Raw genomic sequence first — 22,654 nt, 5'->3', positions numbered from 1 at the left:
TGCCTTAATCTGGACAAAAAACGTTTCCCGTTTGTTCACAGAAGTGATTATTTACTATCTCTAACCATTGCTTAATTTGTGCTTGTTGTTTCCGGTGCTGAGCACCGGCACTTATTTTTGAGGGCCGGGGCTTAGGGCCAGATGTAAGTACAGAAAATTTTGCGAGTTGCAAATTGCGAGTCATACCGACTCGCAATTTGCAACTCGCAAAATTTAATGCAGAAAGGTGTCTCAGACACCTTCTGCGACTCGCTATGGGGTCGCAAAGACCCACCTCATGAATATTAATGAGGTGGGTCGCATTTTGCGACCCCATAGCGAGTCCATGCACTCACAGGGATGGTGGCCTGCTGGAGAAAGCAGACCTCCATGTCTGTGACTGCTTTTTTAATAAAGCAGTTTTTTTTTTTCTTTTTGCAGCCCGTTTTCCTTAAAGGAAAACGAGTTGCAAAAAAGAAAAACTTCCGAAACCATTTGGGTTCGTTTTTTTCGGCATTCACAAAGGGGAGGGGATCCCATGGGGACCCCTTCCCTTTTTGCGAATGAGTTGCCACCCACCTCAAGTGGGTGGTAACTGCGAGTTGGTTTGCGAACGCACTGGCGGTCACAAAGCAACTCAACATGGCGATGCGGTCGCAAATAGGAAGGTAACACCCCTTCCTATTTGCGAGTCGCATCCTCAATTTGCGAGTCGGTACCGACTCACAATTTGAGGTTGTGCATCGCGTTCGGCCTTTTGCATGCTGCAAACTGCGTTTTTCGCAGTTTGTGACATGCAAAAGGCTTCCTACATCTGGCCCTTAGTCTTCTGCCTCAAGCATTTGCTGCGAGCAAAAGACTCATATGGGAAAGACGAGGAAGGGAAAAATGAAAAAGCGTCACAATGAGAGAAAGCAGAAAACTGCAGGAGTGAGCTGAAGAGGCAGGGAGTGATTTTAAATGGATTAAAGGGGCCCAAGATGGCTTCGGGATTACGGTGCCTCAGTATTCCGTTTTCGCACATTTCATTGCAGCAGCCGCGTGTTTAATAGAAGGGCTTTGAGCACCGGCACCTTTGTATCTACAAATTAAGCACTGTCTCTAACAAACACAATTATTTTGTGCGTAACCCACCAAATGAACTAAAATCCTTGAGCCACATCAAACTAATTTTAAGGAAAACATATCATTTGCCGCATTATATCAAAATCGGCGAGAGAAACAAGAAGCCATCGAGGAGCAAATCTAAGATTGATGTAACATAATGAAAACGTGCGTGGACAGATCTTTAAAAAACAGTTTTTCAAAATATCTTTCGCTGCCTCTGCAAAGTGTAATGTAGTTTCAATACGAAAAACTGTGCGGTAATACGGCATTCTCGTCCTTGCAAAGCCCATATGCAATCTTCATTTAATGCTCAGCTTCCCCAAACTGAGGCATATCGAATTCCCTGTAACCGGGCTGCGATCCCAGGCCCGCACCGAGAAACCAGTGGGCTGGGGTAGGCCTTGGAGCTGAGGGAGGTCCCATTTCAGTCTTTGACGTTGATTCCTAACAAAAGCTTCAGAAAACAGTGCCTCTGGGATACAGCATGCAATTGCCCTTTTTATATCGGCAAACAATCGGCTTTGAGTGATTAAACAGATTAATACAGCGGAGCTGTACCATACAGTTCTAGGTGTGTTTTAACTCTTAAAGAACCTATGTGCTGCTCAGACTAAGAGACAGTCACTGACACAGGAGCGCACAATATGTCAATGGGCCACGCTGGGACTTGAACTCATGGACGTTCATTCCCATACTCGTGCGCTGCCAATGAGACACCCACGTACGCCCTATGACCACCTAATGAAAAAGATGCCAGAATTGTAAGATGTTAAAGGAGTGATCAAAGGCAGAACAAAAGAAGACAGTATGTGGGAGAGAATGTGGATGAGGTGGGAAACCGCAATAAAGGGTTGCTGCTTTAGGTGATAGCATTCTGATCTTCACATTCAGGAATAGCAGTGAAAAAGAGAAAGAAAGATGGGAGGTGGCAAGAGAGAGGAAGAAAGGGAAGAAATGATAGAAGGGAGGGAAGAAGAAAGACATACAGAACTCAAAGACAAAAAGCCATGAAGGAAAGAAGGGAAGAAAAGGAAGCAAAACAGGGAAGAAAAGGAAGGAGAGAGCAATGGAGGAACGGAAGATAGATAAAGAATGTCAAGGAGTGATGTAAGGGAGGAAGAAATTAAACAAGGATGGATAAAAGCGAGGCCTGGACAAAAGAAAGTAGAGGGAAGGAAGAAAAAAACTAGAACAGAAGAAAAGACGGAATTGGGTAGACTGGAGATAAAAAAGGAGGCAAGCAATGTAGGAAAGAACGAAACTGTACAATGAAGGGAACAAATAAGGAAAAGGGAAGGACGTAAAATCGAAGGGAAAGAAGGAAGAAAAGAGGGAAGGAAGGAGGGAGTGTAAGTTGCAGAAGAGACTAAAAGAGCAAGTGGGTCCCTGGAACCTGACATGGCACGCTCTGCCCACCTTTATTTGACCTGATGCCACGTCCTGCGTGGGGTACGTGGGGATGCGTGTTGACATCACATGCTGGTGCTGAGTACCAGGTTACAGGAAACAAGCAAGGAAGTTAGAAGTGAATGTAACCATCAGTCATCAACAAAGAAATGAGATGACGGACGATGGGATGGACTATAGAGGTGTAGCCTGATGAAATTAGGGAGATTAAAGGAACTGACTACTGAAACTCGAGGGAGAACACTAAATCGGAATCACAAAGGCGTTTGGAAGGAGGAAGTAATCGGGCTAAGCGACGTATGAGGTGAAATCAGACAGATGCCAGCAGAAATCAAGCTGCATTTATTTATTTTATTCTTTAAAGGGCAGACCCTGCAAAAAGGCTAAAGGAGTGATCTACATAGCCAAGTGCCATAAAATAAAGATAGAAGAGAGTTAAGTGCAACCCCCAGAGACACCGACAGATTTAGGGACTGAAGAAGTCGACTGACAAGAACAAAATGAGTAAATAAGGAAGGAAGAAAAGAGGATGGAAATAAGGCAACAAAGGGAAGCAACATAAGAAGGAAAGGGAAGTTAAATGGAAAAAGGAAGGCAAATGATGAGATGAAGGAAGGGACACAGAAATAAGAAGGAAATAAATAAAGATGATTGGAAGGAGGAAGTCTTAGGAAAGTAAGGAAGAAAGAAAGGAATGATTGGACATAACAATTAATCAACATAGAAATTAGATAATGGTCTAAGAAATGGAAAATAGACATAAAGGGGTAAATTAAAGAAAATAATGGAACATCAGAAAAAATGCGAATATAAAGGGGAAAGACCCAGGCAGAGAGAAACAGCTGGATAAATTAGTGGCAAGAAGTGAAGTGGAACCCCAGAGGCACCAACAGAAGCTGAGACTGAAGAATGGTGTGGTCCACAGTGCCAAGAGACCAGGATTGAACTCGTAAACTGAGTCATGAGTGTTACTGACACTGGTGAGGTGGCTGGTGACAGACAAGAAGGAAGCCTCAGTGGAGTGTGCCAGGCGCAATCTTGTCTGAAACACTGAAAGGAATGTGATGTTACCACAGTGCACTACTTCTTTTGAACCACTCATTTTTGGGGGTTGGCACCTTTGTTTCGTCATCAGACTTTGACCTAGAACAAGCGAGTGGGACAAGCAGTAAAATGGAAAGCAGGATGAAGAGAAAGAGAGCAAAACAGTGACAGTGAGAGAGAGCAGCAATGAAAAAGAGCCTGCAAGAGTGAGCTAAGGGGGAAGGAAGTGGCTGGCGGAGGCTTAAAGTGGCATGAGATGGAATCAAGACTACACAGCCTTGGTAATCGGCACCCTAACACTCAATAGAACTGGCGGCTGACTTCTGAGTAAAGGTTTGGGCCCCAGCATGTATTATTTTACAAATGAAGCATCGCCACTGTGTAGGTGTGCATGGGTGCATTATAGCGAATGGTAAGCTCTTGAGTGTAGGCGATCCATGGACCTTCTTTGACAGCAGATAAGGAACAGTGAAGAACGTAAAGAGTCAGAAAAGGTGTGAGGAAAAAGAGTACAGGAGCGGAGGGGAGGTCTTGCAGTCAGGAAAACAAAGACCAACAAATGTGATTCCTGGAAATCACTGTATTTCGTTATACTGCAAACCGAACATATGTCTTAGATAAAGTGTGGTGTACATGACTGTCCCAACTGAATGTTTCCATCTCTCCTACTTATCACATCTTGTCACCTGCAACCCCCATTCCAGGTTTTAGGCGCCCCTGCGACAGTGCAGATGCTCTCTGTAACATGCTATAGGAGCATAAGGTCTTCTGTGACAACATGGAGTCTCTTGGTTGTGTAGTTGTGGGAAGCCTAGAATAATGTCTGAAATATCTGAAAAACAAGAGTGCAAACAGAAAGGATACTAGAGACCTGCTATGATTTTAATTGCTGAGGGACGCCAGGCACGCATATAACGTGACATTGCGTAGAGCGGGTTGAGTTCGAGGCTGCTCTGCTTTTATAATACCATGGTAAAGTAATGCGTTTCACCGTACTGTCGACTCTCACCTGCATAGGACGTCGGTACTTCCTACACGCCGTGACGTGCGCAATAACGCTTGCGTGGGTTTCTTTGCTGACATTTATTCCGTTCACTTTGATGATGCACTGACCAGGATGAAGGCCCGCCATCGCTGCCACTGTTCCTGTGGGAATGAACATGAAAGACACCCAACCATAATTAATATGAAAATTCTCCTTCCTGACTTACAGTCGCCTGTATAATGTCTTGAATTCTTTTTTTTTTTTTAAACTAAAACGCAATGGAGCAGAGAGGAAAGATGTATCAATGTAATCACATATTCTAAATTAGTAATACAAACTCTTTGAAGCTAATTTACCGGTAGAGATTGACTCTGCTCCAGCAATAATTATTTATGCTGGCTACATGTTAATTGACGTGGGAAGATGGTCTTGTGTTAGGTCATAAGGTCTTTCAGGGTTAGCTTATTTAGTGTCATAGTCCAGGCTCGGGCCAAAAGAATATTCCGAATCAAAGAATGACCAAGCTCTTGAGATGAAAAATGCCCCACTGACATTCAAGTCCCTTGCATTAAGACTGATCCATAACTAGACAGACTGACGGACAGTGACTAATACCGACAAAGAGGGAGACGGATAGCTAGATAGACAGGCAGACAGACAGACAGACAAGTCTTTTTGAAGATCTGTCTCTCTTTATTGGATCTTGTGCAACAAAATGAATGCACAGACTTTTCCTGAAGATGCGTAGAAACACTTCAAGGCCAGCAACATCCTTTAACTGTCTCTGCTCATCTTGTCCTAGTTCGTAAGACCTTTTACATTCTACAAATAATGAGCAACATGGCACATCAAAAAATATAAAAATATTTCTAGAGAAGAAAGATTCATATTTAGATTGCTCTGGGTAACCCTGCTACTCTGATTCCTTCCGCCCCTCCCCAGGGTTTATCTTTGAAACAGGCCTGATCGCTGGCAGCCACCTGCATAGAATGAGCAACCTAGCCCATAAAAAGGGCCTGCTTCCTCCTCTTACTCCAATATAAAGCCCTCAACCAAAGCTGAATTCTGAGGTGCGGAAGGGTGGAAAAGGCCTGGGAGGAGGAGGTAGGACTCAGATATCTTTCCTCCTCATTACGGTCCTCATCTAGAGGTTATATATCTCACCAATATGCAGCTACAGGAATTTAGAAATAATGTAACACCAAATACACAACGAAAATTGCAACATGCAGTGTGTGTTGTGTTGTGTTATATTATGTTATGCTAATGGTAATGTTAATATGACTTGTAATGATTCCAATCATTCCAGAAAGGCTGTCCTGGGTCAGCCAATCAAGACAGAGGACATCATATTTAAAGGAAAACAAATAAAGAGCAGTAAAAAATAGATATAAAAGAACCAAGTTTTAAAGGCTTCCTTAGATGCATATTCAAAAGAAGGGTGTTCCAGTGAAAGGGTAGGGAAGTGGGTAAAGGACATCCACCCATTCTGGCCCAAAGAATGTGCCACAGGAAGACAAAGGCCTGCATGGCTGAACCAAGAGCCGTGGGTAGCCTATAAAAAATATTCTACTGCACAGGGAATGTGTTTCTGCTGCATAAAGAGTTCGATGGACATGGCAGAGCAGTTTAAAAATGGTGCGTTTCCCAACAGATAGCCTGTGGCAAACTTTAAAGTGGTGGACGAGGGTGAGCTTCTGGGTAGATGGTAAATCATGTGGTCAGCTCTACTAGGGGTGGTTTGCGGGTGTGAAAACAAATAGTCCACCATTTGCACACACAGCACATTCTAACAGTTCAGAGAATTGATAAGAGTCTGGATAATGGTTTTACTGGTCTGTATCAGCAGCCAGCTAATGATCCTGCAGAGGAGGCGCAGAAAACCATAAAAAGGTCCTGCAGATGGTGATCACCTGATCTTCCATGGACAGAGTGTTATCAATTATAATCCTGATGTAGTCAGGATTTTAGTGCTGTTTTTCATGTCACAGTAGTCAACAATATGTCACAATATCTGTATTTTGTTAACCGAAGTACTAATAATTTGACTGTAGAAGATGCAGTGAGATGTCATTTTAAATATTCATTTGTTAGAATTGTAGAGTTTGATATAGGTGGTATTTGCATTAAACTAACTGTTTGAAGGATTTAACTGATATTATGACGTAATTTAGACTCTAGACTAATAGGGGGTTTGTAAGGATACTGAATTTCTAATGATTTAAATATGTGTGCAAAAATAGAGAAATGCAGTTCTGCGTTATATTGACTGAAATCTATTAACAGAGTCTTTTTGTTTAAACTGACTGTAACATGAATATTAATGAAGAATTATTAATGTTGAATTTATACATCTGCATATATAAACTGCGTTTATTAGAATGTATTAATAAAATGTATTGTATTACTGCACATGCAATAGCCTAAGTGAGGCCTGCTAGGCCTGTATCTCGTGACTGTGCAGAGATTGCTGATTAATTTTCATAATATGAACTTTCTTTTCAGACATCATTCCCATGAGAAGACTAGCTTAAGCAATAGATCCCTATTGTTTCAGAAATAGAGAGAAGTGAAACAATGTCCTTGCATGTAGAACATCCAAAACTGTGGACTGGCATTATATACAATTGTTTCAAACTTGTGTGGAGCTACACGGATAGATGATGTTCCCTTGACAGTCCTGGGAAGATGTGTTAATGTATTAACTTTCGAGTCATGTGATCAGTTTTTACTCAATGATGCCACTTAAAAGTAATGTGGTCTGTCTCTGAGAGCGAATCAAATTGCTGTATAAACTTTAATATGTCGTTGACCAGTTGGACTTTGATCAGATTCCCTTGTTCAGATTGATGAGCACCCTGCCGAAGATGAGAAGCTGAGCCTCTTTATCCTGTATTCCTGAATGCTGTGCCCCTTGGAGATGTATCTTTGTCTCTGCTTTGCCTCTTGAGCTGCCTTATAAAGACTTAGAGATTTACCTCCTAACCCTTCAGAAGACTCTTGATTGAGATACTGACATGCTGACACTTTCCCTTTTTTACCTATCTTTTGTGCACCTTAGTTAGTAGCTTCCTGGCAGAGGTTATCTTTTTCCAAATTCTTTATGCTGTTTTTGCCTTTTGCCCTCATGTGTTCCGCCCCACACATGTTATTCCTTAATCTGTCCAACTGTAAAGTTTCCCTGTGCTAAGCTAAAATTTTAACTCTGCTGATTTGAAATTGACTTAATGATTGTTAAACCTGAGCAAAGTTACTTTCTGTGCCTCAGATAATTTTGCTAATGTTTTCTATTTTCCTTATTGAATGTTTAGTTTTATTAATGTTAGTTCTCTTGAATTTATTGGTGATCATGTACCTTTATAATTTTGTCCTGAGTGTTGTCGACATGACTTTGAGCTTAAGTTTGTAATGAACTCCTTAACCATTAGCTCTGACTGCAGTTTTCCTTGGGCACATTGGTCATACTGTGCAACTTAATTGAGTTTGTATTGAAACTGTGTTAATGGTTCTACCTCATTCCTATGCAGAGTTCAAATATTCGTTGACCTTGATGAGCATTAATTCCTGCGAAGGATTAAAATGCTCTAGCAATCCCTAGATTTCCTGCCACTTTCTTGGTGGTGGGGGTTGGGAGGGGGTCAAGTGTGCTTGCCACCAGTTGTCTTCCAGGGATAGTTGGCATTACTACACAGGATCATCTTTGTCTTATCTCTGTTCAGTTTTAAACAGTGGTACTGAAAGCATGTGGCGACTGACATCAGACAACTCACAAAGTTGATATGATATTAAAGCATTTATCTCTTACAATGCCCACCAAAAGGGCCACATAAATATTAACGAGCATCAGGCTCCAAAACGATCCATGGGGTATGCCACAGGTAAATGTTGACTTGAATGGCGGAAGGTGAATACATTGTGTTCAACCTGACAAGAAAGACTGAAAGTTGCCCTAAACTCTGTTTGAGATACATGCAGTAGATTGTTCTCCTCCTCACTTTCTGATGATGCGCTGATTGTGATTGGTGTTGAGGCTGCTGATGGATACTGTAGTTGTGCGTACGTACATCTGGCATGAGCATCATGGCGGACGGAGAAGAGACCATGCTCTTTAAACGAGGTGGAGGACAGAGTGATGACTCTCACATATGGGATGATACCACTTTGATAAAGACTTACGATAAGACAGTGGCTTCTTTCGAGAATGCTCTTAATAATGGGGAAAGTTCTGAGCCATCAACTAAATCAGAGAAACTTGCTGGAAAAAAGAAAGAATAATAAAAAGAACAAGTGTCAGAAGAAAAGTAATGCTGCACTTTTGTAAAAGTGGAGAGTTGGTGATGCCATTAATTCTGTTTGGTCTGAGGATAGCAGTGTCTATCCAGCCACCATTGTTTCCACTGATGCAAAGAGAGGCACTTGCATTGTTGTTTTTACCTGATATGGAAACCGAGAAGAACAAAATCTGGCTGACCTACTGCTGCCCAGTAACTCTGAGTCAGAGAGTACTAGGCCTGATCAAAAAGAGAATGAAGCAGAAACTTCATATTTAACAGATGAGAGTGAACAATCTTCAAGATAGCCGGCAAGCAAATCACCCAACCGTACCATTCCAAAGAACACCACCTGGAATTCCCATTTGGTTCCATTTCCTTTGCCAGGCCTAGGAAGGCCTGGGTCTAACAAGAGCGATGATCGATCTTATTTATCAGGATGGCCACCGCCATTCCCTTCAGGACCTCAAATTATACCACCTCTACATCTGGTAGGACCAGTGACTATCACACTGGTTACTATCTGGTTCTAAAACAGAGCAGAATGGAAGCTGCTTTATCAAGACCTTCTCATCATAAATAACGACAGTCCTGAGCTGTTCTCCGAGAAAATTGCATCTGTCTCTCCCAGAGAGAGGGTATATATTTTGTGCTGAGACTGATGTGACTGGAGACTTCGTTTTGTAAAGAAGGCAGACTGATGAAAGCAGTGCTTCAGCCTCTCATTAGAACGCTGTTGTCTATTTGGCTTTGTGCTTTCACCCATTTAACTTTCCTGTCCTGATAAAATGTTGTTTGATTTATAGCTTTTTCCATGATCATTATTGAATATGTGTTTCAACTTTGATTGTCTCATGAGTGCTCTTTTTCTTACTGGAATTTGTACACAGTAGTGTTTGGTAAACAAGTCTAGTTGGCCTTGTAGTTGCTGTGCGACGCATCACAGGGATCCTCTAAGGTTCCATCTGATTTCCTAATCGAATGTACCCCAGGCTTGAATTATAGTGTGTTTTCTGCCATTGTGTAAAATATCTAGATAGTTTACGCAATCCATCTGTATAGTGAAACTTTTAATACCATTTACCCTTTTGATTGCGGTGCCTGGGCTGCAAACCTGCTGAGTCGTTCTAATATATTTTATGGTCTATAAATAATAGACCATAGGCTTCCTGACATCTACTGTATTTGGGTTCGAGAAAAGAGATGGAATTGGGGAATTTGATTAACGTGAAAATTTGATACATTTTTAAGGTTATGAATTTTGAGTTAGTTCTCATTACAATTATATCTTTAAGTAACTGAAAATATGTCATAACAAGTGCTTGCAGTTTACTACCTCTGTGTAGCAATGTAATTGCTACTAAAAATATTGTTCTTAATTTAATGTGCTTTAATGTGACTTGATGCATATGTTTGAGGTGGTTTTAATAGTTATCTTAGAACTGTGTTTATTTCCACACTAGCTGTAGAATCATTGTTGGAGTGCTAGATTTTCTTTGCTCCTTCCAGAAATCTTTTAATGGTTGGTAGTATAAACAGTTGCTTGTTGTCTTGACCCCAGATTTATGCTACATTCACCGATAGATATACTCTTAGCAATGAGTATGCCAATTTACAATCAAACAAATATAGAAATTATTCTAAGGCCATGTAACCCTTGCATACTTGCTGCTGGTTTCAGTTTGAATAGTACACACTTTGGATCATAACTTTGCCTGTGACCAGTCTTCTGGCTTTTTCATTGATTGCTAGGCACTTAGGGAGATTAAGGCTTGCATTTCTTCAGGACACATGCTGATATAGCTAGCTGGCTTGGATCTAGGTGGCATATTTCCCGCTTTGCATGGTTAACAGATTTGAGAGGTTTGGTGCTCTTCTTACTTGTCCTGTGGAGATTGTCATCAGATGTGACCAGAGTATGTCTCACCCACGTTCAAGCTATCAGAAACATGTGCACCCTTGATGTGCTACAGTAGTTGATTACTGTTGATAATATTTATCGCAGGTGAAAAAGCATGGTCAAATATCCCAAAATAATTGAATGACAGTGCATTGTCGTGCGAGAGTGGATGGTGGGACCTGGATGTAGAGTTTTGGAATTTTGTATTGTCTTCCATTACAAACAGGTCTATTGTTGTTATTTCCCACTCTGTGAAAATGTTATTTACAATGTCTTGATTGCACTCCCATTCATGAGATATGAAAATGTTTGTAGTTCGACAAAAGTGTTCAAAACCTTAATTATAGAACTGTTTTCAGTAGAAGGGTTTATTGTTCTGTACAAGGAAGTACACAGAATATATTCCTGTGGTTGTGTGAAGCAGGAACTGTTTTTATAGCTATCAGTTATAAGTGTTCCTGTAGTATCTTTGCAAGTATGGCTTCAAGTTGGTTGCTGTAAGATTTTCTCTTTGGCAGGCAGTGTGCTGGTGTTCCTTGTTGCTATATACAGTATCTGTGTTTGATAATATTTAACAACCATTTTTTCTGTCATGACTTCTGTTAATCTTTAAAGGAAACACTGATTTGTAAGGCCTAGAAAGAAACCTTTGAATTCTTCCTCCGACAGGTGTTGATTGTCCTAGGAACAGTACATAGAGTTACTTTGTGCACCTCCTCTGGAGGACTGGGCCCTTCCTCTAGTTCCTCCAGCTCTCCCTTAAACGGAGTGACATGCTGGTGAACTCTGGTCACTTGTGATGTGCTATGACACTGACCTGACTGCGTTTGAGTCTTCATGAAGAGCGTTGGGTATCACCATTTTCTCGGCTAAAGTTTTGCACTGCCCTTCAGAAGGCTCTCCTTGTTTGTAATGCCCTCGTGGCTCGAGCAGTGCATGTTGCCTTTTTTATCTTTTCTAAGGAGTCATTCACAATATTGCCAAAAATACAGTCCATTAAAGGGATTGTTAGCCTTCCATTTAAACCTAGAAATTCCATTGAAACCTTCCGTTTAAACCTAGAAATTCATAGCCAGGTACACAATATCATGCACGTACAGCTGTTTATGGGCCATATCTGCTGAATTCAACCAGAACTTTAGGATGGCATTAGATAAGGTCTTCCAGTCTGCAACAAATGTTTTTTGCCCTGTTTTGGAAATGTTCTGGATGATGTTCTTTATGAACTATCAACAAATGTTTGTGCAATCTGCTTTTGTGATTGAAAAAATCGTGACCTAACCTCTGGTAAGGCTAAGATTATATGATCCTGATTCCATCTTCCTTTTCCTTCCATGGTTAATGGTCCTATCCTGACAGGATAGCATTTCATTTTGGAATATTTTATTGGGTTGCCACTATTCAATCAATTTTCTCCCCCACTGCATTTAGTGTGTTGCTGTCCCTTTATAGTGGTAGGCATGTAGTGACTGTATTACTGGCTCTGCTAGTGGCTGTACAAGTTATGATAGAATCAGAATATGCATGGGACTTAGTTTATGTCAAATCCATGGAGAGGGTCTGTATTACTTCTCCACTCTGAGTGTAACCACTTTTCAAGAGGCTAATTCTTTAAAAAAAATCTCCTTCCTCCGTTGTGGTACACTAGGAAGCTTTGGGAGGTAGTATTTTCTTCTGCAAAGGATGCACAGTTTCCAGGAAAAAGGAAGATGCCTCCTCTTTTCCTCTTACTGTACCTCACATGTGTCCTCTGCCTTTTTAATAACATCTTGATGGATGGAAATATCAGCTGATGGGGATGCTCTACATAGGAATGTCTCTACCAATTCTTGTGGGTACTCTCTGACCCTGGTGATAAAAATCAAAGCTGCCTCACAGGCAGTCAATTGGGTGGAGGAAATAGTTGTCTTCTAAGTTTATTTTGCTGTTTTAGTTCTGGGCTGTGTAATGAATTAATGGCTGAGACACCATGTTCAAGTCTGCCATTTGTTGTTGCCAGACAAGGTTGGTTTAAGGAGAATTCATGGCTTGAGTTTCATGGAATATGGAGTCTAACAAGGAAGATGGTGGTAACCAGGCCTTTCTAAAGTCCCTTCAAATGTGGTAACTGGCAATACATTTCATTGTAAAACAAATTTGAGTAGCATTGTATGTGAGCCTCATGGAATTTAACAGCAACATGTTTTCTTTAGCTGGAAAAAAATCACCATTTAACTATGAACTAATCAACAAATATTTGTGCAATCTAGTTTTTGTGATTAAATAACCGTGTACCCAAACTCTGGCAACGCTAAGACTATATAATGCTGATTACATACTATGTTCTGCCTGAGTGCTAAGGCCACACAAACACAGTGGGTAACTACCTCTGGTACTTAGGCAAACAATGGATGCCACTGAAGAAAGTCAACTCTTCGACCCAGAATAATGTGCACAAACCTGGCTTTCTGTTGAAACTAAAGCAATCTCAAACCCCAATGTTAGCAGTGCACATTTCTGCCATTTGAAAGTAGGTGTGGCTATTCAACACTCTGACTTCCAGAAGATTAGAAAACCTGCCAGCTGGGATTCAGGTCTGAAAAGTGTCAATCAAAACCAGTAGCTTACCACTAGCCTAATCTCCATTGCTTTCTGGATGATTCTGATAGAGTGTAGTTTAAATATTACATATATTAAAAGTGTAATGCTTATATAAATTGCCTAACGATGCTGCATAGAAAACGACAATAAATAGTGATTTGCTTAACGTGCATTCGAATTATAACTATGATAACGTGCAGCTACCATTGTGTACACGAACTAATGACAATTATGAGTAATGATTGTTTGCATTATGGTTAATCAAGCTTATATTAGCGTTTACAATATTGCATTGAAAAACCTATAGGCCTTAAGTTAGCATGAGCTGTGGATTTAGCTGCCTAGCTCTCATATTAAAGCATTTTTCTCTGTATTTCCAGTGTGCTGACTCGCAAAGGGCCATGACCCTGCATTTGTTCCTTTTCTCCGTTTTATGTAACCATACAGACTCAGTTCTCATCCGCATGCTAGCTGCCTTAGTATGAGTTTAATACAATTTTGAAACAAGAGTAAATTAAAGCAATGTACAAGGACATTTGACCATGGACAAAGGAACTCATGACCCGAGGAACGTGCCAAATGGTGATGAAACCCACCGGATGTGCCACCTCCGAAGACGTCAATTATGAAGACCAATCAAAGTGTTATAAATTATCGTGGGGTGACAATTGGAATTACCTAATGTATAATTTCATAGGTTAAAGATAGTGGGGTATAGTGAATGTCCAATAGAATTTTGGGGGAAGGTATTACGAAAAAGGGATAAAAACCCATGTCACAGAAGGGTCGTCAGAACTAGGCAGGGAATGCTATTGATTTCATCCAGAAACTCTGTCACTCTGTTTGGTGATTTGAGACTAAAATAACCATCCTCACCCATAGGGTGCCCTTTACATTTCTCCTCCTTATGAGGGAAGTGTCCCCTGTCCTTTAGACGAGGTTAGACTGATGGTGATTTGACTGATGTCCTGAAAGACGAAGACTGATCCTGTGTGCTGACCTATTCCTGGAGGGTAATAATGACAATGCAATTTGTAATTTGTCTGTTTGCTTTTCCTTTCTAGGTACCAACTGCTCTTTTGTTAGAGTCCCTAGCTAGATGTTTTCTAAATTGATGTTCCAAAATGTTTTGCATGAAGCCCAACATGCCGATGCTAATTAGCGGTTAGGTTAGGAAATTCACTCTGACTGATCCTAATAGACAAATGACTGACAATTGCGCTTTGCTGAACTAAGACATATATAATATTTGCTGTATTCTGATCTATGTTCACGCCGTGCTATGTTCTTATGTTTGTGATTCTTGCATTAATGAAATCTTATCATAGTTGTCATATTGTGACTATACTTTTATGCTTCTTGGTTTTGTGATTGACACTTCTGCTTGTAGATTGTAAATAATAGGGAATAAAAATTCATAAAATTCTATCAACAGGTGTGGTTATTTACAGCTGGAAGGTCATGGTTGCGTCGACAATTTGATTAATGTCTTTTTCTAAAGTAAGATGCATCGTGGTGATAAACATTGATGAAATTATTGATATATTGTTTGACATATTAATCAGTTATCTCGTCCTACGGTGTCTCACCACTGGGTCACAAGATTCATTGGCCTAAAACGAGTCCCAGTGTGTAATAAAATAACATAAAGGGACGCGTTAGCAGTTCTGGTAGCAGAGCGATGGTTTGGCCCTGGGGGGCCCTAGGACGGAGAATAATCGTTTAATTTGTTTTTCTGTGATAATGCAAATTGGAGGTATGATGGGTTTCTAAGTTCACCATGACTTTCCCGGGATCTCGGAGCCTGCCTAAGTGAGTTTAGGATGTTCTCGGCGCCATAATGTGTGTGGTTTAGGGTTTTTTGCACTTGCTTAGCTTATGCTTTTGCAGGAGATTGTGAGATTTGTGTGCATTTAGGTTAACTATGTGTTGTTTAGCAGGAGTGGGCGTACTCCACAGTAAGAGAATAGGGAAGTCGGCGTACTTCATATGAGTGTGGCGCTTAATGCTCAAAATTATCCACGTGGTTGGTTGTTATGTACAGACCTGTCGAGGTCTAAGACTCCGGAGTATGTTGACAAGTGTAGTAGACACTTGGGTTTATGTTGTAATCTGTGTGGTTTAATAGGTCAATCGGGCGTGGTTGACAAGTCACGTTTGAATCAAAATGTATATGTGAAACCTTCAATGGAGATTTGGTAAGTTCTAAAGTGCACTAGAATAAGCCATTGACAAGTCGAGAGTAGAATTTGCGGGTCGAATTCTGCTTGCGTATGCGGGAACTGATAAGGAGAAAGTAGTGGCTGAGGCTTCAAGTGAAATCTCTGTAAAGTTCTGAAGCTAATGTGTTACCCTTCCTGTAGTAAACCGGCAGATTTGTGTTGTCGTTTAAGGTGCTTGCAATAATTGCATTAGTTTGTGTGGGTTCGTGTGGGTTCAGTGAGGAGCGGACGAGCAGCAAGACTTTGTCAGCTGCAATGTGTGTAAGCGTGACGTCAGTGGTGCCGCGCTGAGATAGGTCAGTTGTCGAGAGGGGTCGCGCATGGATTGGCTGCCGTCCGTGAAAGGCAATAGGTCAGGAAAGGTGGGTGAAGAGTGTCCTGGGAACTAAGTCATCTCTGTTTAAAATACAAACAAGAGAAAATCGCAAAATGAATTTTGTCAAGGCATTTAAGAGCGCTCTGAAAGGAGACGCATATATTATAGCAACCAAGGGGGAGCCTACACCACCTGAGGGTACTACAACCTATATAGTCATGGAAGAGAAAGGTGTCACGCCATGTTTATGGATGAAACAATGGCGCAAACTAACAGAGAAGGAGGGATGTTTGGCATTTCCGGAATATGGAACGTTCAATATGAGGGTTCTTGGACGATTGAGGTGGATGTTAAATGAACAGAAACCACCTCCGAGGCCAGCTCAGTATGAGGCTTTAGCGGTTTGGGATCTAATGGTTCTTAAACAGAGGCAAGAAAAGTTTCAGAGAAGGTTGAGAAGGGCAGAAAAATCTTATGCAGAAGCTAGATGGGATTATGAGAGCAAAATGTGGAGAAGGGGAATTGTTGATGGATTAAAATTGTTCCCGGCAATAACACAGGGTGAGGAAACAAAGGGAAAGAAAGTCTCCTGTAAAACAGATAAAGACTCGGACAAATCTAAAAAGAATAGAAGATCTTGGGAAGAGGAAGATGATTCAGACGATGAGGAGTTTATGGACAGGTTGTTACACGATCGCCCACCACCTTATGCGGTGAGTGACAGTGCTCCAAGCACCAGCACGGATCCTGGGAACCAGACGCAGGAAAAGGGAGCTACTGATATGGCACAGACTAGTGATACGGCTTTGCTACAGAATGGTGTCAGTGTACCCACTGCTCCAGACATGCCGATACAGTTGCAACCTCCACCGCAGATACAGAGAATATACCCAGAAGTTCCAGTACTTGAGACTACTACAAATCTGATAGTGCCGCCAGACCCGATATATACGAAATCAAAGTTAGTACAGATTGAGTCAACTCTGAAATTAATGTCCCAGCCACAACCACAGCTGATACCGGGGTACAACCCAGTAACTAACCCAACATTAGTACCTGTCCCGGGTACCTTGGAACAGACCTATGGAGTCGCTGCTCCACGGAGTCTGGGTCCAGGTCAGACACCTGCTGCCATATCATTGCCAATTACTGTCGGTCCACCAGTGCCATTGTATGTGCAAGGCAAACCTGGTGATCAGGGAGTAATGACTCAAGATGTGATAAGAGGAGGATCCATGGGAACTCCCCAGATAATGGCTCCAGGAGAGCAAGCGGTTGAACAGTCGAGGTCTTTAATGGATCTTAGTCCAGTAGGAGCACCCATTTAAGCAATGCGTCAAGCAGGACTAGGAGTTTTAACTCCACAGACAATGAGTACAAGTACATCACATTCCCCGATGATGCATGCAGGGAACATTTCATTACAGGGTTTCACAGTCCAGCAGCTAAATGAATGGTTAGAAAAGACTTATACTTCACAAAAGGCTGCAGTAGTTACAGTTGAACCAAAAAAAGAAAAACAAGACGAATACCTGAACCTTGTAAGACTAGGGGCAGAAGCTGCTGAGTTAGTAGAAAGGACGATAGGAGTGAACAGATTAGAGTCCTACACGGAAGCGGAATTGAGATTCCAATGCCCCAAAATTACCAAAGAAGTAGGCAAGGTGCATCAGAGATTGGCGAACCTGGCAGGTAAATACAATATTGATATTGGAAACACTAAACATCTTAAAAGAAGTTACAGATTAGATTTTGACTCAAAGGATTTTGAGCACATGAGGTCTGCGGGAATGAAGGCACATTTGAAAGAATTGTTACAAAGCGCACAGATTTGGGGTGCACTGGAGAAATGGGAAGGCAGGTGGGCAAAGAAAAGAGACAAAGGAAAGGGCGACAGTCCGGGGTCTAACCAAGCTAAGGCCTCACCTGATTTGGAATCAGTAAAGATACTACCTATGAGAGAAACTGCTGGTGGTGTCTTAGTCCATGTACTGTGGACCAGAGGAGATATCCTATCCTTTACTAATGATTATCCCAGATTAAGAGAAAAACTGATCGAAGGGTATCAACAAACAGACAGGTTTGTGAAACTTGCAAAGAGTCTTTGGGAAGACCTGAATACCTTGTTTGAGATCATTGTTCCGCCTGATCTGTGGCTTGAATGCAAGAGAGGGGTAGATTGGCCAACGAAAGAACCGGCAAGGGATAAGGTGACAGGGGCACCCTCTGAAGAGGTGATGAAGTATTATCATAAGGTGATTGAGTTTTTGAAACAAAAGGTGTCGCCGAAAGTGACTGATTGGCAGAAAATCGACCGGACCTCTCAAGAGGTTAAAGAATCAATACATGCTTAGTATGAAAGATTGTTAAAGGCATTTAAACATTACAGCGGCACTGAGACTATTGAACCGAAGGATATGAATCACCTTGTGTTTAGATTTGTTGAAGGGTTGAGACCAGAAGTTAGTCAGATGATTAAGAATCACTTGATTTGTTGGCAAGCTAAACCGATTGATGAGGTGTTGCAGTATGCGAAATACTGTAGTGATGAGATTGAGTTGAAGCAGAAAAGGTTGAAAGAGAAAGTGATTGGTACTGCAGATAAGGGCTGCGCAGGCAGGAATACAGGGAATCGGAGTCCAACAAATGATACAGCAACAACCGCAAATGAATGGTGCGTTTCAGACACAGCCGAGCGGTCGAGGCCGAGGGTTTGTGAATCGTGGTCCAGACATGAATACTGTTGTGGTTCAAAACGACGTGCAACGGGTGAAAAAGATGTCACCATGTCACGCGTGCGGGGGTGTGGGGCACTGGAAACGGGAGTGCCCAAATATGGTGCAGGATGGTGTTGTTCAGCAAAGTGATAATGTTGGTACATTACAGAATGTGCGGGCCCGAAAATGAGACATCAAAACCCGAATTTTCAGAATAATCTGGTACAAATGCAAGGGGTACAGCCCATGCAGCAGATGCAAATGCCGCGTTTTCAGTCAGCACAAATGCAACCAGTACAACAGCAGATTCCTGTGGTACCTAGACAGCAAATGCAATTACCAATGGCTCCGGTGGGACAGCAACAGGTAATGCTTCCTCAACAGGTTATAGGTCAAGTAATGAGTCAAAATAATACAGTACAACAGTTCCCATTACGAGGTGAAAATGGCATGAATGGGGAATGGTCAGACGATAGCTCAGACAGTGAAGTGTGCAGGCTTGCAGCATCCTTAGAGGTGGATCACAGAGGTCCATATGTGGAAGGAAAGGTGATGGGTTACAAGGTTTCATTCCTGGTTGATACAGGAGCCACACGCTCTACAGTCAGAAGTGCTGAGGTTCCAAAATTACCATTTTCAGGGCATACCATAAGAGTAGTCGGAGTAGCAAACCAGTATTTGACAAATCCGATTACAGATCCAGTGTAGGTCGAGATCAGCAACTTCCAGGGGCTACATAGGTTTGTAGTTTGCGACTCGAGTCCGGTATCCCTACTGGGAAGGGACTTACTGTGCAAGACAAAATGCTCAATTACCTGTTCCAATGATGGAATCGAAGTACAGACAAATAGTGATGATGAGGGAGATGAAGGACAATTCTCAGAAGATGACACAGGAACAGCTAATGAAGATTACCCTTTGATTGACCTACCTGTTGAGTTACAGGGAACGGTAACAGAGAAAGAGGGTCATTCTGACCCTGGCGGCCGGTGGCCGCCAGGGCCACCGACCACGGGAGCACCGCCAACAGGCTGGCGGTGCTCCAATGAGCATTCTGACCGCGGCGGTTCAGCCGCGGTCAGAAGCGGAAAGTCAGCGGTCTCCCGCTGACTTTCCGCTGCTCTTTGGAATCCTCCATGGCTGCGGAGCGCGCTCCGCAGCCATGAGGATTCTGACCCCCCCTACCGCCATCCAGTTCATGGCGGGAAAGCCGCCATGAACAGGATGGCGGTAGGGGGGGTCGCGGGCCCCTGGGGGCCCCTGCCGTGCCCATGCCAATGGCATGGGCACGGCAGGGGCCCCCGTAAGAGGGCCCCGAAAAGTATTTCAGTGTCTGCCTTGCAGACACTGAAATACGCGACGGGTGCCACTGCACCCGTCGCACCTTCCCACTCCGCCGGCTCGATTACGAGCCGGCATCCTCGTGGGAAGGTCGTTTTCCCCTGGGCTGGTGGGCGGTTTTACTGGAACCTCCCGCCAGCCCAGGGGAAAACTCGTAATACCCGCCGCGGTCTTTTGACCGCGGCGCGGTAATTTGGAGGGCGGGATCCTGGCGGGCGGCCTCCGCCGCCCGCCAGGGTCATAATGAGGCCCAAAGTGTGGGATTTGACCGGAAAAGAAGTAGGACTAATAAAAGGGGTAGAACCAGTCAAACTCCAGATAAAGCCAAATGCGGTATTCCCACAAGTGCCACAATACCACATAACCCAAGACGTTCTAATCGAAGTGTCACAAAAAATTGCAGATTTTCTCAGACAGGGAGTCCTGAAAGAGGTTTTGAGCAGTCCATGTAACTCTCCCATAATGGGTTTAAAGAGGCCCTGTGGGAAAGTTCGAATTGTGCAAGATTTGAGAAAAATAAATGAAATTGTGGTAAAGTGTTGCCCTGTGGTGCCCAATCCAGCGGTAATAATGTTCCAGGTTCCCTGTGATGCTGAATGGTTTACTGTCTTAGATCTGTCACAAGCCTTCTTTTCAATACCTCTTCATGAGGATAGCCAATTTTTGTTCAGTTTCAAACTCCTGGATAAGGTGTACAGTTGGTGCCGAATCCCTCAAGGGTTTTCTGAATCACCGTCCATTTTCAATCAGATATTGAAAAAGAATCTAGAGTCCCTGGTACTGCCTTTTAATTAGACTCTTGTGCAGTACATTGACGCTTTGCTGATTGCATCTAAGACAAGGGACAGCTGCAAATACGATACCATTGCCTTACTAAATCATTTGGGAAAGAATGGACACAAGGTGTCGCCTAAGAAACTGCAATACTGTCAGAAAGAAGTGAAATATCTAGGGCATTTGATCGAAAGAGGTTCCAGGAGAATATCAAAGAAAAAAATAACAGCCATTTTACAAATGAACCCTCCAACGACAAAAAGAGATGTCAGGATGTTTTTGGGAATGGTGGGCTACTGTCGTCAGTGGATACCCAACTTCTCGATCATTTCAAAACCATTGATAAAACTGACAGGCAAAGAGATGAAGGACGAGCCATATACCATAGCTTTGTCTAAGGAAGAACTGGAATCATTTATGGAGTTAAGAGAGTGCATGTGCAGGGCACCAGCATTAGGAATGCCTGATTATACAAAGCCTTTTCTGTTGTTCTGTCATGAACGTGATGCTTGTTCTTTGTCTGTTTTAACACAGGTCCATGGAGATGCAAATCGCCCTGTAGCATATTTTTCAGCTACTTTGGACCCTGTCGCAGCAGCCTTACCGGGTTGTTTGCGCGCAGTTGCAGCCATTGGTCAGAGCCTTACACAATGTGAAGGCATAGTCATGGGATACCCCCTAACAGTAATGGTTCCGCATTCAGTTGAAATACTGTTGACTCGAACTAAAACTCAGCATATGACTAATGCACGTCTCACTAGGTATGAGACGATCATACTGGGGTCACCAAATGTCTCCCTTAAGCGGTGTAATGTATTGAACCTGGCAACCTTACTTCCTATTGAAACCACTGAAATAAAAAATGAGGAAGAATTTGAACATGATTGTCTTGAGGTAACAGAATTATGTACCAAACCTCGTCCAGACATTCAGGACACACAATTGAAAGAAAATGACTGTATCATGTTTGTCGATGGGTCCTGTCTAAGAGATTCTGCTGGAATACTGAGAGCTGGCTATGCAGTATGCACTATAGCTGGCATCGTTGAAGCCTCCTGTCTCGAGAAACTATTTTCCGCACAAGTGGCAGAATTAATTGCCCTTACTAAGGCATGCCACGCTGCAGTAAACTTGAGAGTCACTATCTATACTGACAGCAGATACGGATTCGGAATTGTACATGATTTTGGTCAACTTTGGTCACAGAGGGGTTTTATGACCTCATCTGGATCTCCTGTGAAAAATGGTGAACAAATAAAGGATTTGTTACATGCAATTCAGTTACCTCTTGAAATTGCCGTGGTGAAATGCAGTGCTCATATTAGATCACAAGACTTTGTGTCCATGGGAAACGGCTATGCAGATCAAGTCGCGAGATTTTGCGCATTGAACTGTATATCGTTCAAGGAGCAATGGGAACTATTACCACAAACTGAGAATGACACACGTCTGAACCTTGCATTACGGGTGGTAGACACGTTAGATGAGTTAAAACATTACAGAGTTGTGCAAGCAAAGAAGAAAAACGCTCTTGGCAGAGAATGCAATGTGTACAAAGGGCGGATGATTTGTGGGTTTCAGAAGGTATCTCAGTTCGCCAGGCTATACCACGGACAAGCTCACCTTGGGAGAGATGCAATGATCAGGTCATTTAAAATTGATTGGTTTAATCCAAAATTCAGACATGCTGCCGAGGTCATTTGTCACAGGTGCATCATCTGTCAACAGATGAATGCCGGAAAAGGAACTGTGGTAACTTTGAGCCACATTGGGAGAGCTGGCGGTCCATTTAGCAAGATGCAAATGGATTTCATTGAAATGCCTGTTTGTGGAGGATTGAAGTACGTATTGGTGATTGTGTGTGTTTTCAGTCACTGGATTGAGGCATACCCTACACGTAGGAATGACAGTCTTACAGTTGCAAAATTACTACTTAGGGAACTGATACCAAGGTTCGGGTTTCCGGTCTCTATAGAGTCAGATAGGGGCAGACACTTCGACAATGAGGTGA

General features: G+C 42.5%; 1 protein-coding gene and 1 pseudogene across 1 annotated transcript in view; one reads left to right on the top strand and one right to left on the bottom strand.

Moving 5' to 3' along the window:
* The window catches only part of PREX2 (phosphatidylinositol-3,4,5-trisphosphate dependent Rac exchange factor 2), a 1,096,481-nt gene that overhangs the window by 477,903 nt on the left and 595,924 nt on the right, over window positions 1-22,654 (bottom strand). The window contains exon 21 of the mRNA XM_069220299.1: window positions 4,547-4,683. Coding sequence (XP_069076400.1) covers window positions 4,547-4,683 — 137 coding nt within the window. The remainder of the gene's footprint in view (window positions 1-4,546; window positions 4,684-22,654) is intronic.
* Window positions 8,603-9,326, top strand: LOC138283081 (survival of motor neuron protein pseudogene; annotated as a pseudogene).

This window comes from Pleurodeles waltl, chromosome 2_2 (genome assembly GCF_031143425.1).
Source record: "Pleurodeles waltl isolate 20211129_DDA chromosome 2_2, aPleWal1.hap1.20221129, whole genome shotgun sequence".
Taxonomy (NCBI): domain Eukaryota; kingdom Metazoa; phylum Chordata; class Amphibia; order Caudata; family Salamandridae; genus Pleurodeles; species Pleurodeles waltl.
Note: the sequence above shows the minus strand (reverse complement) of the source record. Positions and strands in the feature narration are given on the sequence as shown.